Source organism: Haematobia irritans, chromosome 1 (assembly GCF_050003625.1).
Source record: "Haematobia irritans isolate KBUSLIRL chromosome 1, ASM5000362v1, whole genome shotgun sequence".
NCBI classification, from domain to species: Eukaryota; Metazoa; Arthropoda; class Insecta; order Diptera; family Muscidae; genus Haematobia; species Haematobia irritans.
In genome coordinates, this window is record NC_134397.1 from 247,138,184 (window position 1) to 247,152,653 (window position 14,470).

At 31.5% G+C, this 14,470-nt stretch overlaps 1 protein-coding gene across 1 annotated transcript in view; it reads left to right on the forward strand.

Moving 5' to 3' along the window:
- Positions 1–7,999, forward strand: part of Bruce (BIR repeat containing ubiquitin-conjugating enzyme) — a 66,341-nt gene extending 58,342 nt beyond the window's left edge. The window contains exons 37-39 of the mRNA XM_075288458.1: positions 916–1,405; positions 5,898–6,326; positions 6,392–7,999. Of these exons, the coding sequence (XP_075144573.1) occupies positions 916–1,405; positions 5,898–6,326; positions 6,392–7,168 (1,696 nt within the window). The 3' untranslated portion in view covers positions 7,169–7,999. The remainder of the gene's footprint in view (positions 1–915; positions 1,406–5,897; positions 6,327–6,391) is intronic.
- Positions 8,000–14,470: the final 6,471 nt, after the last annotated feature.

Below are 14,470 nucleotides of genomic sequence, written 5' to 3' on the forward strand. Positions count from 1 at the left end.
CCGATCTCCAGATTTTACTTCTTGGGCGTCTAGAATCCGTAGTTGTTATCCAATTTGTCCGAAATTGGAAATCTGTGAGAACTTTAGGACCATAAAGAGGTGTGCCAAATATGTTTTGGTATAGCCCCCATATAGATCGACCTCCAGATTTTACTTCTTGAGCTTCTAGAATCCTTAGTTTTTATCCAATTCTCCTGAAATTGCAAATTTAGGGGTATTTTAAGACCATAGAGAAGTGTGCAAAAAATGGTGAGTATCGGTCCATGTTTTGGAATAGCCCCCGTATAGACCGATCTCCAGAGTTTACTTCTTGGGCTTCTAGAAACCGTAGTTGTTATCCAATTTGCCTGAAATTGGAAATCTAGATCCATCTCCAGATTTTACTTCTTGGGCTTATAAAAACTACGGTTTCTCGTAGTTTTTATCAAATTTACCTGAAATTGGAAATCTAGAGGTATTGTAGGACCATAATGAGTCGTACCGAAAATGGTGAGTATCGGTCAATGTTTTAGTATAGCCCGATCTCCCGATTTTACTTTTTGATAATAATATTTGATTCATAGTGGTGGGTATTTAAGATTCGGCCCGGCCGAACTTATTGCTCTATATACTTGTTTTTTTTTTTTTTTTTTTTAATTCGACTTTATTAGTAACGTAGGCCCAATTCGTCCAATTCAATATTTCTTAAAAACTAATAATAATAATCTATATTTGATTACAATTGCCCAATTTTTTTTTTTAATTTTCTTCAATATAGTTTTTATCGACTTTTGATATTGGTCGATAAAATATTAACGAAAAATCATCAAGAATCTATCTTTTTAAAATTTGAAAATATCTGTAATCTGTATTTTATTCTGGCTATAAAAAAATCACATTATAATTATATTTATTTATTTTTGTTTTTCATTTTAGATTAAACAAAAAATCCAATATCAAAGGTCAAACCCAACAAGTCACTGTGAATATAGACGATGGCGATGATGAGGGTTTAGCATTGCTTATACCCGACATTCAAGAGACTACGATATTGGTACAAAAGACCACCCATAGATCAGGCCAACAACAACAAAATCAAGCAGGAATGTCAACGAATGAATTTGGTCAAATGGTGGATATGGATCGTCCTCTTCAGAGTAAATCAATTGAAGAGCGTTATTTGGCCGTTATGAAGAAACTACAATTTGACACATTTGATATGATCGTTGAAGCGGAAAGCAATGGTTATCGTTTTGTTGTGTCGCATCATTTTGAGAAAATGGTACGAATGGCTGGTGATCGTTATCATCCATCGCGTGTAAAACGTTTAGCCCAAGAAGCTGTAACACTTTCCACAAGTCTGCCGTTATCGTTTAGCAGTTCCGTATTTGTTCGTTGTGATACTGATCGTCTTGACGTGATGAAGGTATGATATAATGTTTATTTTAGTTGTGATTTTATCTCAAAAATTTTGTAATAGGTGCGAAAAGATATACTAGGCAACATATACTCTTTATTTGTACAATAAATACAGAGAAAGAAATATCACCAAAATATTTCCAATTAAAATGTTAATTGGATCTGAAACATGTTTGCAATTAAAAAAATAATTGATACAATTACTTTTTTAATCAAACTCGGAAGACTAACTGCCTGTTCATGGAATTTTCGTTCGCCTCAAGACGTACGATTCGTCAAAAATCCCATATTGATATCTCGAAAACCAGAGTCTGTGGAATACCAATTGTTTCGGTGTTCGATAGTAAATCATTAATAATAAGTTCATGACAAATTTCAGCCTTTTCTAGCAAATATATCTAAAGTTATTTTAGTTTCAATCTAGACGAACGATTCGTCTCGAGTCGATTTTGTATTTCATGAACAGGCAGTAAGTCAATTTTTTTTCCAATTAAAGTCTTAATTGAGCTTTAAAAAATATTTAATTAAAAATGTAATTGATGCAACAATTTTTTTAATTGAAACAAAAATCAATTAATTTTTTAATTAACTTTCAATTAATTTATCATTTCTGTGATTGAAGATATTTTAAATAAAAAGTTAATTGGATCAATTAATTTCGTGATTGAATCAGAATTTTTTGTTGTGTGAAATAAATGCACAAAGTCTATTAAGAAATTGATTGATCGTCTTTAATAAAAAAATTAATTGATAAGTCATTTTTTTTTAAATCAAAACCAAAGTTAGTTAAGAAAATGAGTGAAAAGTTTCGCGGTTTTTATTAATTTAATTAATTAATTTTGAACAATAAAAATTCAAAATTTAATTAAAACATTTGTTGTTGTTGATTTCAAAACTCAATCCATTGTTTAATTACAAAGGTGTTTGAATAATTAAAACAAGTTAATTAAATAATTAATTGAATCAGTTAAAAAAACTTATAGAGTTTTTCAATCGACATCAATTAAGTTTTTGATTGAATCAAATAAAATATTAATTATGTTTTGCAATCAACATCAATTAAATTTGTAATCAAATCAAATTAAATAATATTTTAATCAATCAATTAAAATTGTGATTGAACTATCATCATTTCAATTAAAACATTAATTGGGTCAATAATTTCGTGTAATTTTTTGATTGAATCAAATAAAAAATTATTTTTTTTTTTACAATCAAAACCAATTAAATTTGTAATTGAATTGATTAAAAAATTAATTGAAATTTTCAAACCAAATTAATTAATTTTTTTAATCAAAAATTGTTTATGACCAAATGAAATTGTGATTGATACTATCATCATTTCAATTAAAACATTAATTGGATCAATTAATTTATTTATTTATTTATTTATTCAGTCATCAATACAAAGGAAGCCAATAAAGGCCTATTATACATGTATTGTAGTAAGAAATCTATGTGTAGAATATATGAAATAAAAGCTTAAAAACTAAAGTATTTCAGATTATTTATAATTTGGATGGCTCCCCAGCCACTTGAAATTCATACAAGATATGTACAAAAAAAGTAATAGATAAACGATCCCATGATGCCAGCAAATCATAATAATAAGCTACTCAATACTATTAAAATATTGCATAATCCTCTTTCTATAAGATTCGCATGAAAACGAGAATGACCTAAGGTGATTGAAGAAAAAAAATCGACACCAAGTAATTTTTGATCAATTCAAAAATTAATAGTGTTTTGCAATCAACATCAATTCAATTTTTCAATGAATAAATTACAAAATTAATTGTATTTTTCAATCAACATCAATTAAATTTTTAATTGAATCAATTAAAAAAATAATTGAAATTCTAAAATTAAATTAATTAATTTTTTTAATTAAATATTTTTTATGCCCAATTAAAACTGTGATTGATACTATCATTTTCGTTATTTAAGACATTTCAATTAAAAAAATAATTCAATCAATTAATTTCGTGATTGAATCGACACCAATTCATTTTGGATCAATTAATTTCGTGATTGAATCAAAAAAGTCGACATCAATTAATTTTTTGACTGAATCAATTAAAAAAATAATTGTGATTGATACTATCATCATTTCAATTAAAACATTAATTGGATCAATTAATTTCGTGATTGAAGAAAAAAAATCTACACCAAGTAATTTTTTGATAAATGCAAAAATTAATAGTGTTTTGCAATCAACATCAATTAAATTTTTCAATGAATAAATTACAAAATTAATAGTGTTTTGCAATCAACGTCAATTAAATTTTTAATTCAATCAATTAAAAAATTAATTGAAATTATCAAATCAAATTAATTAACATATTTTTTTAAATTAAATATTTTTATGCCCAATTAAAACTGTGATTGATACTATCATTTTCGTTATTTAAGACATTTCAATTAAAAAAAAAATTGAATCAATTATTTTCGTGATTGAATCGACACCAATTCATTTTGGATCAATTAATTTCGTGATTGAATCAAAAAAGTCGACATCAATTAATTTTTTGACTGAATCATTTAAAAAAATAATTGTACAACAATTCATTAATTGAATTAATTCAAAAATTAATAGTGTTTTGCAATCAACATCAATTAAATTTGTTATTGAATAAATGAAAAAATTAATTGAAACTTTCAAATCAAATTATTTAATTTTTTTAATCAAATATTTTTTATGTCCAATTAAAACCGTGATTGATACTACAATTTTCGTTATTGAAGACATTTCAATTAAACAATTAATTGGATCAATTAATTTCGTGATTGAATCAAAAAAATCGACATCAATTAATTTTTTGACTGAATCAACTAAAAAATTAATTGTGTTTGCAATCAAAAACAATTAATTCAAAAATTAATAGTGTTTTGCAATCAACATTAATTAAATTTTAAATTGAATCAATTTGATTTGCAATTTACAAATCAAATTAACTAATTTTTTTAATTAAATATTTTTTTATGCCCAATTAAAACTATTTTCATTATTGAATACATTTCAATTAAAAAATTCATCATCAATTATTTTCGTATTTGAATAAACAAAAATCGACATCAACTAATTTTTTGATTGAATCAATTCAAAAATTAATAGTGTTTTGCAATCAACATCAATTAATTCATAATAATAATAAAATAAATTAAAAACGAATTGTGTGTTTTCAATCAAAATCAATTAATTTTTTGATTGAATCAATTTAAAAATTAATTGAAATTCTCAAATATTTTTTTATGCCCAATTAAAACTGTGATTGATACTATCATTTTCTTTATTTAAGACATTTAATTAAAAAATTAATTGGATAAATTAATATCGTGATTGAATCGACGCGAATTCATTTTTTGATTGAATCAATTAAAAAATTAATTGTGTTTTGCAACCAACAACAATTAATTCATTAATTGAATCAATTCAAAAATTAATAGTGTTTTGCAATCAACATCAATTAAATATTTAGTTGAATAAATTAAAAAAAAATTAATTGAAATTCTCAAATAAAATCAATTAATTTTTTAATTAAATATTTTTTATGTCCAATTAAAACTATGATTGATACTATCATTTTCGTTATTGAAAACATTTCAATTAACAAATTAATCGGATCGATTAATTTCGTGATTGAATCAAAAAAAATTGACATCAATTAAATTTTTAATTGAATCAATTAAAAAATTAATTGTGTTTGCAACCAACATCAATTAATTCTTGAATTGAATCATTTTTCAATCAACATCAATTAAATTTTTGATGAAATCAATTAAAATATTAATTGAAATTCTCAAATGAAATTAATTAATTTTTTTAATCAAATATTTTTTATGTCCAATTAAAACTATGATTGATACTACCATTTTCGTTATTGAAGACATTTTAATTAAAAAATTAATTGGATCAATTAATTTCGTGATTGAATCAAAAAAATCGACATCAATTAATTTTTTGACTGAATCAATTAAAAAATGAATTGTGTTTTGCAATCAACAACAATTAATTCATTCATACAATCAATTCAAAAATTAATAGTGTTTTGCAATCAACATCAATTAAATTTTTTGTTGAATAAATTACAAAAATTAATTGAAATTTTCAAATCAAATAATTTTTTTAATCAAATAGTTTTTATGCCCAATTAAAACTGTGATTGATACTATCATTTTCGTTATTTATTCAAAAATCAATTAATCAATTAATTTTTTGATTGAATCAATTAAAAAATTAATAGTGTTTTGCAATCAACATCAATTAAATTTTTAATTGAATAAATTAAAAAACGAATTGTGTGTGTTTCAATCACAAACAAATAATTTTATGATTGAATCAATTAAAAAATTGTGTTTTTCAAACAACATCAATTATTATTCGATTTTTCAGAGACAAGAGTCTGTTGATGTTTTCAAATTTCAAGTCCTTGAATTAAACTATATCCTCAAAATGAATCCAACTAAAATTTTAATCTGGAACACTTGACTTTTTCTAGGTTCTTATTACTGGGCCAGCCGATACCCCATATGCCAATGGTTGCTTCGAATTCGATGTATTTTTCCCACCAGACTATCCGAATTTGCCTATGCTTATCAATTTGGAGACCACAGGACGTCATTCTGTACGTTTCAATCCCAATCTCTATAATGATGGTAAAGTGTGTTTATCCGTTTTGAATACATGGCATGGGCGACCCGAAGAGAAATGGAATGCACAGACATCAAGTTTTCTGCAAGTTCTGGTCTCTATTCAATCGTTGATTTTAGTACCGGAACCCTATTTCAATGAGCCAGGCTTTGAACGTAGTCGTGGAACACCCAGTGGAACACATTCCTCACGCGAATACAATAGTAACATCTATCAGGCCTGTGTACGATGGGCTATGTTGGAGCAGATACGTAATCCTAGTCCATGTTTCAAGGATGTAAGTAAATTCTCAAGTGTATTGGGATTTTCTCTAATTTTGTTTTTTTTTTATTGATATTTTAGGTAATACACACTCATTTTTGGCTGAAACGCAATGAAATCTGTGCCCAAATAGAAAATTGGATAGAAGAATTGTGCAAACCACAATGTAATGAACGAAGTAGTCGAACAATATCTTTCAACTCTATGGTATTGAGACGACAATATCGTCATTTGCGTGAAGAATTGGCCAAGTTGAAGGTACCCGAGGGTCTAGAGGATTTAGATGCTCCATTTAATCCCAATGTCACTCTACCGGCCATGAATGAAAGTGCTAGTAATAATAGCAGTAATACTAGTGGCTCTACATACAATACAACCAAGGTTCAAGCGGACACTTCTATGATATCCACCAGCACTACAACCAGTAGTTCAAGTGGCAGTGGGGCGATTGCCGAAACCAAATCAAATGCAGGTTCTGAAGAAACCACCGTTGAATCACTTAGTTCCACTCTATGCAGTGGTAGTGCACCACCTCTGGCACCACTTGAGATCAACACAAATCAGCCCTTCATTAGTTGTACCATGGATGATGATAGCGATTCTCCAGCGGTATTACCACAATCAACATTACCCGCACCAGCTACGGCCAAGGTTGTTACAGTGGACGAAACAGCAAACGAGGGAGATGGCGATGAGGATGCTGAGGAGGATGATGGTGAAGATGGTGATGATATTCTTGGTGGCGAAGAAGAGGGTGAAGCCTTAGATGCTAACGATTATAAATGTAATACAGTTGGCGATCTAATGGATCAACTATTCTTTGATAGCTCGGATAATACCATGCACTATGATGACTAATGTGCTATGGCGGCCCATACCCATTATCGTTGAACCAATACTTCTCGTCTCCTTAGCCTCACTCGTCCGCCCCAGCCCCCGCCCTCGTCCCTCTATCCGCTACACTTGTGCATTATCGCTCTGCCTTCTTTTTGTGAATACATACATACAAAACATAATTACTTTAAAAGAAAAGGAACTTCTATATAATCTGCAAAAAAAAAAACAAAAACACGTACATACATTTATACATATTACGTAGATACAAAAATACCAACATGTTTAGTGATTATTTCGTACTACTGAGGTACGTTTTTCTTTTTTGCTAAAATCGTAATATCCTTTGTATTTTATTATTTTCTAGTTTAAAACATTTTTTTTAAAACTTCATTATTATTTTTTTTTAAATCGCGTTTTTTACATCCCTAAACTACGAGAAAGAAAAAAAAAACATATTAGAAATTACATTAAAACCCAAAATATAAATATACATATTTAAAGAATGAATCGTATGTAATTCGTTTTTGGAAAATTGTGTTAAAACGATAGCGTTTTGCTGAAGATGAATGAAAATTAAAGAAAGTAATATACTATAATAATAATAACACGCCTCTACAAACATAATCATCTCCAGACCCCACACACACACAGCCACACATATAACAATATCTCTGTTTTCTTAGCCCATATACCAACTTTTCTGATTGCATTATTTATGCCAAGACTTAAAAATGCAGTGCATTGACACTGTAATAACACTATAATAAAAAATATATAAATAAAACTGGCTGATTAATAACTAAATAATACAGAAGAAACAAAAAAATAAAATAAATATAATTGAAACAAAAAGTCTTTAAGATTGTTTTTTTTTATGATGCCAATAATGAGGGTAGTTAAAGATAATAATGGTGAAGGTGATATACATTTTTATTCGGAAATGGTTTTTTACTTTTTGCACTTTCAAAAAGAAAATCGTTAGATTGTTTTCTTTTATGATGCCGATAATGAGGTCAGCTAAAGATAATAACGATGAGGGTGGTATACATTTTTATTTGGAAATGGTTTTTTACTTAATGGCAAACATTTTATCCAAGAAATTGGGCTTATTTCCAAAGTTTTTTTTTTTTTAATAATCGAATAAGGAAAATTACTAATACATTGACGCATCAAGAATAAAAATGAATATTGGTTGTTGTTGTTGTTTTAGCCCCTGGGAATTTAGTATGAAAGAAAAAGTAGACAAAAACAAAGGAAAGACAAAACAAACAATTAATAGGGATTAGACATCTAAGCGTCAACATCCAGGTCGAGGAAGCGAGCTGCCTCTACTGGGTGTGTCCAGAGTGAAGTTGGTGTCAGGTCCGTCGACTTAGCAGGACACTCAAAGAGATGCCTCGTGATATGAGGCGAATGTCCACAATTCGGGCAGACATCCTGAATTGCCGGGTTCAGAAGGTAGAGGTAACTATTTAGGTACCTTGCGATCCCCGATCTTAGCTGGGAAAGCACCGACCTGGTCTCTCTAGGAAGCCGTCTCTCATCATCACTGATTGGTGGTGGTCTCCCCCCAGTACAACACTGCACTGGTAGGAGTTAATTGCATTCTGGACCGCTGCCGTGTGCACTGCCCTCAGTGCCGTCCTTATTCACGCATCACTGTCATCGCCGATCACATGTTCTATTGACAGTATGTCTTTCCTGAAATCGAACCGAATGGGCCTGACCCTTTCGGTCGTTGCCCTCCTGGATGTGGCATGGTTTGGGTGGTTCACACTCCTGCACTTTATCAGGTGCTGTTGGGTGAGGAGGGTACAGTGTTGCCTCACCGATAGCATTTTGGCCTCATGTTGCAGATGCTGTTCTGGAGTTTTAGAGTGACATCCAGTTGCAATCCGCAACGCAGTATTTTGCACCATCTGAAGATTTCTCCATTGGGTATCGCTAATACTGGGAGTCCAAACGGGGACTGCATAATCGATAAGGGGACGACCAATAGACTCGTAAGTCTTTAGTATCGTCTCTTTATCTTTCCCCCAGGTGCTACCAGCCAGTGCCTTCAGGATCTTGTTTCTGCTCTCAACCTTCTTGACTACCATTTCCGCATGTTTACCAAAAAGGAACAGGCTATCAAACGTCACACCAAGAACCTTGGGGTTCTTGCATGTGGGGATACTCTGGCCACGAATGTGGATATGGAGTTCCATGTTCACCTCTTTAGTCCATGTTGTGAAAATGGTCGCTGTCGATTTGGGGGGCAGAAAGTTTCAGATTCCTGTTGACAAAGAAATCCCTAAGTGCAGGTAGGTAATCGTTAATCCTCACCTCAAGCTCCCTTATGTCCCTACCTGTAGTCACTATGGAACAGTCGTCCGCATAGGTTATCAGGTGAACATCTGGTGGCGGTTGTGGAGCTCCAGCCACGTAAAAATTGAAAAGGAGGGGGGACAGTACACCGCCTTGAGGTACGCCCTGTTTGTTCCTCCTGGGCGCTGATCTTTTCCCTCTGAATTCCACATAGGACTGTCTGCCAGCCATATAGTTCGCCAGCCATCTCTTAAGATTATTGGGAAGGGTGGTTCCCAAAATATCTCCCAATAGCGTGGTGTGACTCATCGTATCAAACGCTTTAGACAAGTCCAATGCCACGAGAATCGAACGTTTATGCGGCCTCTTACTATTCAGTCCCTCTGCAATGTTGGCTGTTAACTCACACAACGTAGTGGTTGTGCTCCTGCCCGAGCGGAAACCATGCTGATGTTCTGCCAACATTAGGTGTTCTGTGAAGCAGGGCAGTAAAATAGCTTCCAGAATCTTCGTTACGGGGGACAGAAGAGTAATTGGTCGATACGAGTCTCCAAGGTTATGTTATATGCTCTGGTACTTCAGATTGTGGCCAGATCGAGGAACTCTGCGACTAAGGTGGGGTGCGTCCAGAGTGATCTGGTGGTAAGTCGGGTTGGTTTAGCAAGGCAAGAGAAAAGATGACGCGTGTCATATGGCCCTTGATTGCAAATTGGACATACGTCAGCTACGCTGCTATCAATAAACTTATAGACGTTTAAGCGATCGCATATATCATCAACAATGGGCCCGGATGCCGTGATTGTACAGTCGTCCGCATATGATACATTCTCGACGCCGTCAGGAGGGGGTGGAATCGAGGACAGATACAGGTTAAATAGTGTCGGAGATATCACCCCACCCTGGGGAACTCCCTGTTTAACTCTACGGGGTTTTGACTTTTTGTCCCTGAATTCCACGTACGACTGGCGTCCACACATATAATTCAGAACCCAACGTTTCCACTCAAATCCTAAAAAAATGACATTTTTATATGAACAACTTCTTTTGCTCATATCTCCTAAACTAAGCGTCCTAGAGCGAAATGAAGGTTAATTCGTGACCACCCTCAAAAAATCAAACATTCAACTCAAATCCTAAAAAAAAAAATGAAATTTTTATATGAAAAACTTCTTTTGCTCTCCAACTATGCGTCCTAGAGCGAAAAGGAGGTTAATTCGTGACCACCCCCAAAAAATTAAAAATTCCATCGAAACCTTAAAAAAATAAAATTTTTATATGAAAAACTTCTTTTGCTCATATCTCCTAAACTAAGCGTCCTAGGGCGAAAAGAAGGTTAATTCGAGACCACCCCCAAAAAATCAAAAATTCCATCGAAATCTTACAAAAATGAAAATTTTATATGAAAAACTTCTTTTGCTCATATCTCCTAAACTAAGCGTCCTAGAGCGAAAAGGAGGTTAATTCGTGACCACCCCCAAAAAATCAAAAATTCCACTCAAATCCTAAAAAAAATTAATTTTTTATATGAAAAACTTCTTTTGCTCATATCTCCTAAACTAAGCGTCCTAGAGCGAAAAGGAGGTTAATTCGTGACCGCCCCCAAAAAATCAAAAATTCCACTCAAATCCTAAAAAAATCATATTTTTATATGAAAAACTTCTTTTGCTCATATCTCCTAAACTAAACGTCCTAGAGCAAAAAGGAGGCTAATTCGTGACCACCCAAAAAAATCAAAAATTCCACTCAAATCCTAAAAAAAATGAAATTTTTATATGGAAAACTTCTTTTGCTCATATCTCCTAAACTAAGCGTCCTAGAGCGACCACCCCCAAAAAATCAAAAATTCCACTCAAATCCTAAAAATAAATAATTTTTTACATGAAAAAATTATTTTGCTCATATCTCCGAAACTAAGCGTCCTAGAGCGAAAAGGAGGTTAACTCGTGACCACCCTTCAAGAAATCAAAAATTCCACTCAAATCCTAAAACAAAATAATTTTTTATATGAAAAACTCTCTTGCTCATATCTCCTAAATTAAGCGTCCTAGAGCGAAAAGGAGGTTAATTCGTGACCACCCCCAAAACATCAAAAATTCCACTCAAATCCTAAAAAAAGCAAATTTTTATATGAAAAACTTCTTTTGCTCGTATTTCCAGGAGCGAAAAGGAGGTTAATTCGTGACCACCCAAAAAATCAAAAATTCCACTCAAATCCTAAAAAAAATAAAATTTTTATATGAAAAACTTCTTTTGCTCATATCTCCTGAACTAAGCGTCCTAGAGCGAAATGGAGTTTATTCGTGACCACCCCCTAAACATCAAAAATTTTATCAAAATCTTAAAAAAAAATAAATTTTTTATATGAAAAACTTCTTTTGCTCATATCTCCTAAACTAAGCGTCCTAGAGCGAAAAGGAGATTAATTCGTGACCACCCCCAAAAAAGTCCAAATTTCCATCGAAATCTTAAAAAATTAAAATTTTTATATGAAAAACTTCTTTTGCTCATATCTCCTAAACTAATAGTCCTAGAGCGAAAAGGAGGTTAAGTCGTGACCACCCCCAAAATATCAAAAATTCCACTCAAAACCTAAAAAAAATGAAATTTTCATATGAAAATCTTCTTTTGCTCATATCTCCTAAACTAAGCGTCCTAGAGCGAATTGGAGTTTAATTCGTGACCACCCCCAAAAAATCAAAAAATCCACTCAAATCCTAAAAAAAATTAATTTTTATATGAAAAACTTATTTTGCTCATATCTCCTAAACTATGCGTCCTAGAGCGGAAAAGAGGTTAACTCGTGACCACCCCCAAAAAATCAAAACTTCCATCGAAATCTTAAAAAAATTAAATTTTTATATGACAAATTTCTTTTGCTCATATCTCCTAAACTAAGCGTCCTAGAGCGAAATGGAGGTTAATTCGTGACCACCCCCAAAAAAATCAAAAAATCCACTCAAATCCTAAAAAAATCAAATTTTTATATGAAAAACTTCTTTTGCTCATATCTCCTAAACTAAGCGTCCTAGAGCGAAATGGAGGTTAATTCGTGACCACCCCCAAAAAAATCAAAAAATCCACTCAAATCCTAAAAAAATCAAATTTTTATATGAAAAACTTCTTTTGCTCATATCTCCTAAACTAAGCGTCCTAGAGCGAAAAGGAGGTTAATTCGAGACCACGCCCAAAAAATCACAAATTCCATCGCAATCTTCAAAAATTAAAATTTTTATATGAAAAACTTCTTTTGCACATATCTCCTAAACTAAGCGTCCTAGAGCGAAAAGGAGGTTAATTCGTGACCACCCCCAAAAAATCAAAAATTTAATCAAAATCTTAAAAAAATAAAATTTTTGTATGAAAAACTTCTTTTGCTCATATCTCCTAAACTAAGCGTCCTAGAGCGAAAAGGAGGTTAATTCGTGACCACCCCCAAAAATCAAAAATTCCACTCAAATCCTAAAAAATATAATTTTTTTATATGAAAAACTTCTTTTGCTCATATCTCCTAAACTAAGCGTCCTAGAGCGAAATGGAGTTGAATCTTAAAAAAATCTTAAAAAATTTAAGTTTTTATATGAAAAACTTCTTTTGCTCATATCTCCTAAACTAAGCGTCCTAGAGCGAAAAGGAGGTTAATTTGTGACCACCCCCAAAAAATCAAAAATTTAATCAAAATCTTAAAAAAAAAATGAAATTTTTATATGAAAAACTTTTTTTGCTCATATCTCCTAAACTAAGCGTCCTAGAGCGAAATGGAGGTTAATTCGTGACCACCCCCAAAAAATGACAAATTCCATCAAAATCTTAAAAAAATTAAAATTTTTATATGAAAAACTTCTTTTGCTCATATCTCCTAAACTAAGCGTCCTAGAGCGAAATGGAGGTTAATTCGTGACCACCCCCAAAAAATCAAAAATTCCATCGAAATCTTAAAAAAATTTAAATTTTTATATGAAAAACTTCTTTTGCTCATATCTCCTAAACTAAGCGTCCAAGAGCGAAAAGGAGGTTAATTCGTATCCACCCCCAAAAAATCAAAAATTCCATCGAAATCTTCAAAAATTAAAATTTTTATATGAAAAACTTCTTTTGCTCATATCTCCTAAACTAAGCGTCCTAAAGCGAAAAGGAGGTTTATTCGTGACCACCCCCAAAAATCAAAAATTCCACTCAAATCCTAAAAAAATAAATTTTTTATAGGAAAAACTTCTTTTGCTCATATCTCCTAAACTAAGCGTCCTAGAGCGAAATGGAGGTTAATTCGTGACCACCCCCAAAAAATCAAAAATTCCATCGAAATCTTAAAAAAATTTAAATTTTTATATGAAAAACTTCTTTTGCTCATATCTCCTAAACTATGCGTCCTAGAGCGAAAAGGAGGTTAATTCGTGACCACCCCCAAAAAATCAAAAATTTAATCAAAATCTTAAAAAAAATAAAATTTTTATATGAAAAACTTCTTTTGCTCATATCTCCTAAACTAAGCGTCCTAGAGCGAAAAGGAGGTTAATTCGTGACCACCCCCAAAAAATCAAAAATTTAATCAAAATCTTAAAAAAAATAAAATTTTTATATGAAAAACTTCTTTTGCTCATATCTCCTAAACTAAGCGTCCTAGAGCGAAAAGGAGGTTTATTCGTGACACCCCCAAAAATCAAAAATTCCACTCAAATCCTAAAAAAATAATTTTTTTATATGAAAAACTTCTTTTGCTCATATCTCCTAAACTAAGCGTCCTAGAGCGAAATGGAGGTTAATTCGTGACCACCCCCAAAAAATCAAAAATTCCATCGAAATCTTAAAAAAATTTAAATTTTTATATGAAAAACTTCTTTTGCTCATATCTCCTAAACTAAGCGTCCTAGAGCGAAAAGGAGGTTAATTCGTATCCACCCCCAAAAAATCAAAAATTCCATCGAAATCTTCAAAAATTAAAATTTTTATATGAAAAACTTCTTTTGCTCATATCTCCTAAACTAAGCGTCCTAGAGCGAAAAGGAGGTTAATTCGTAT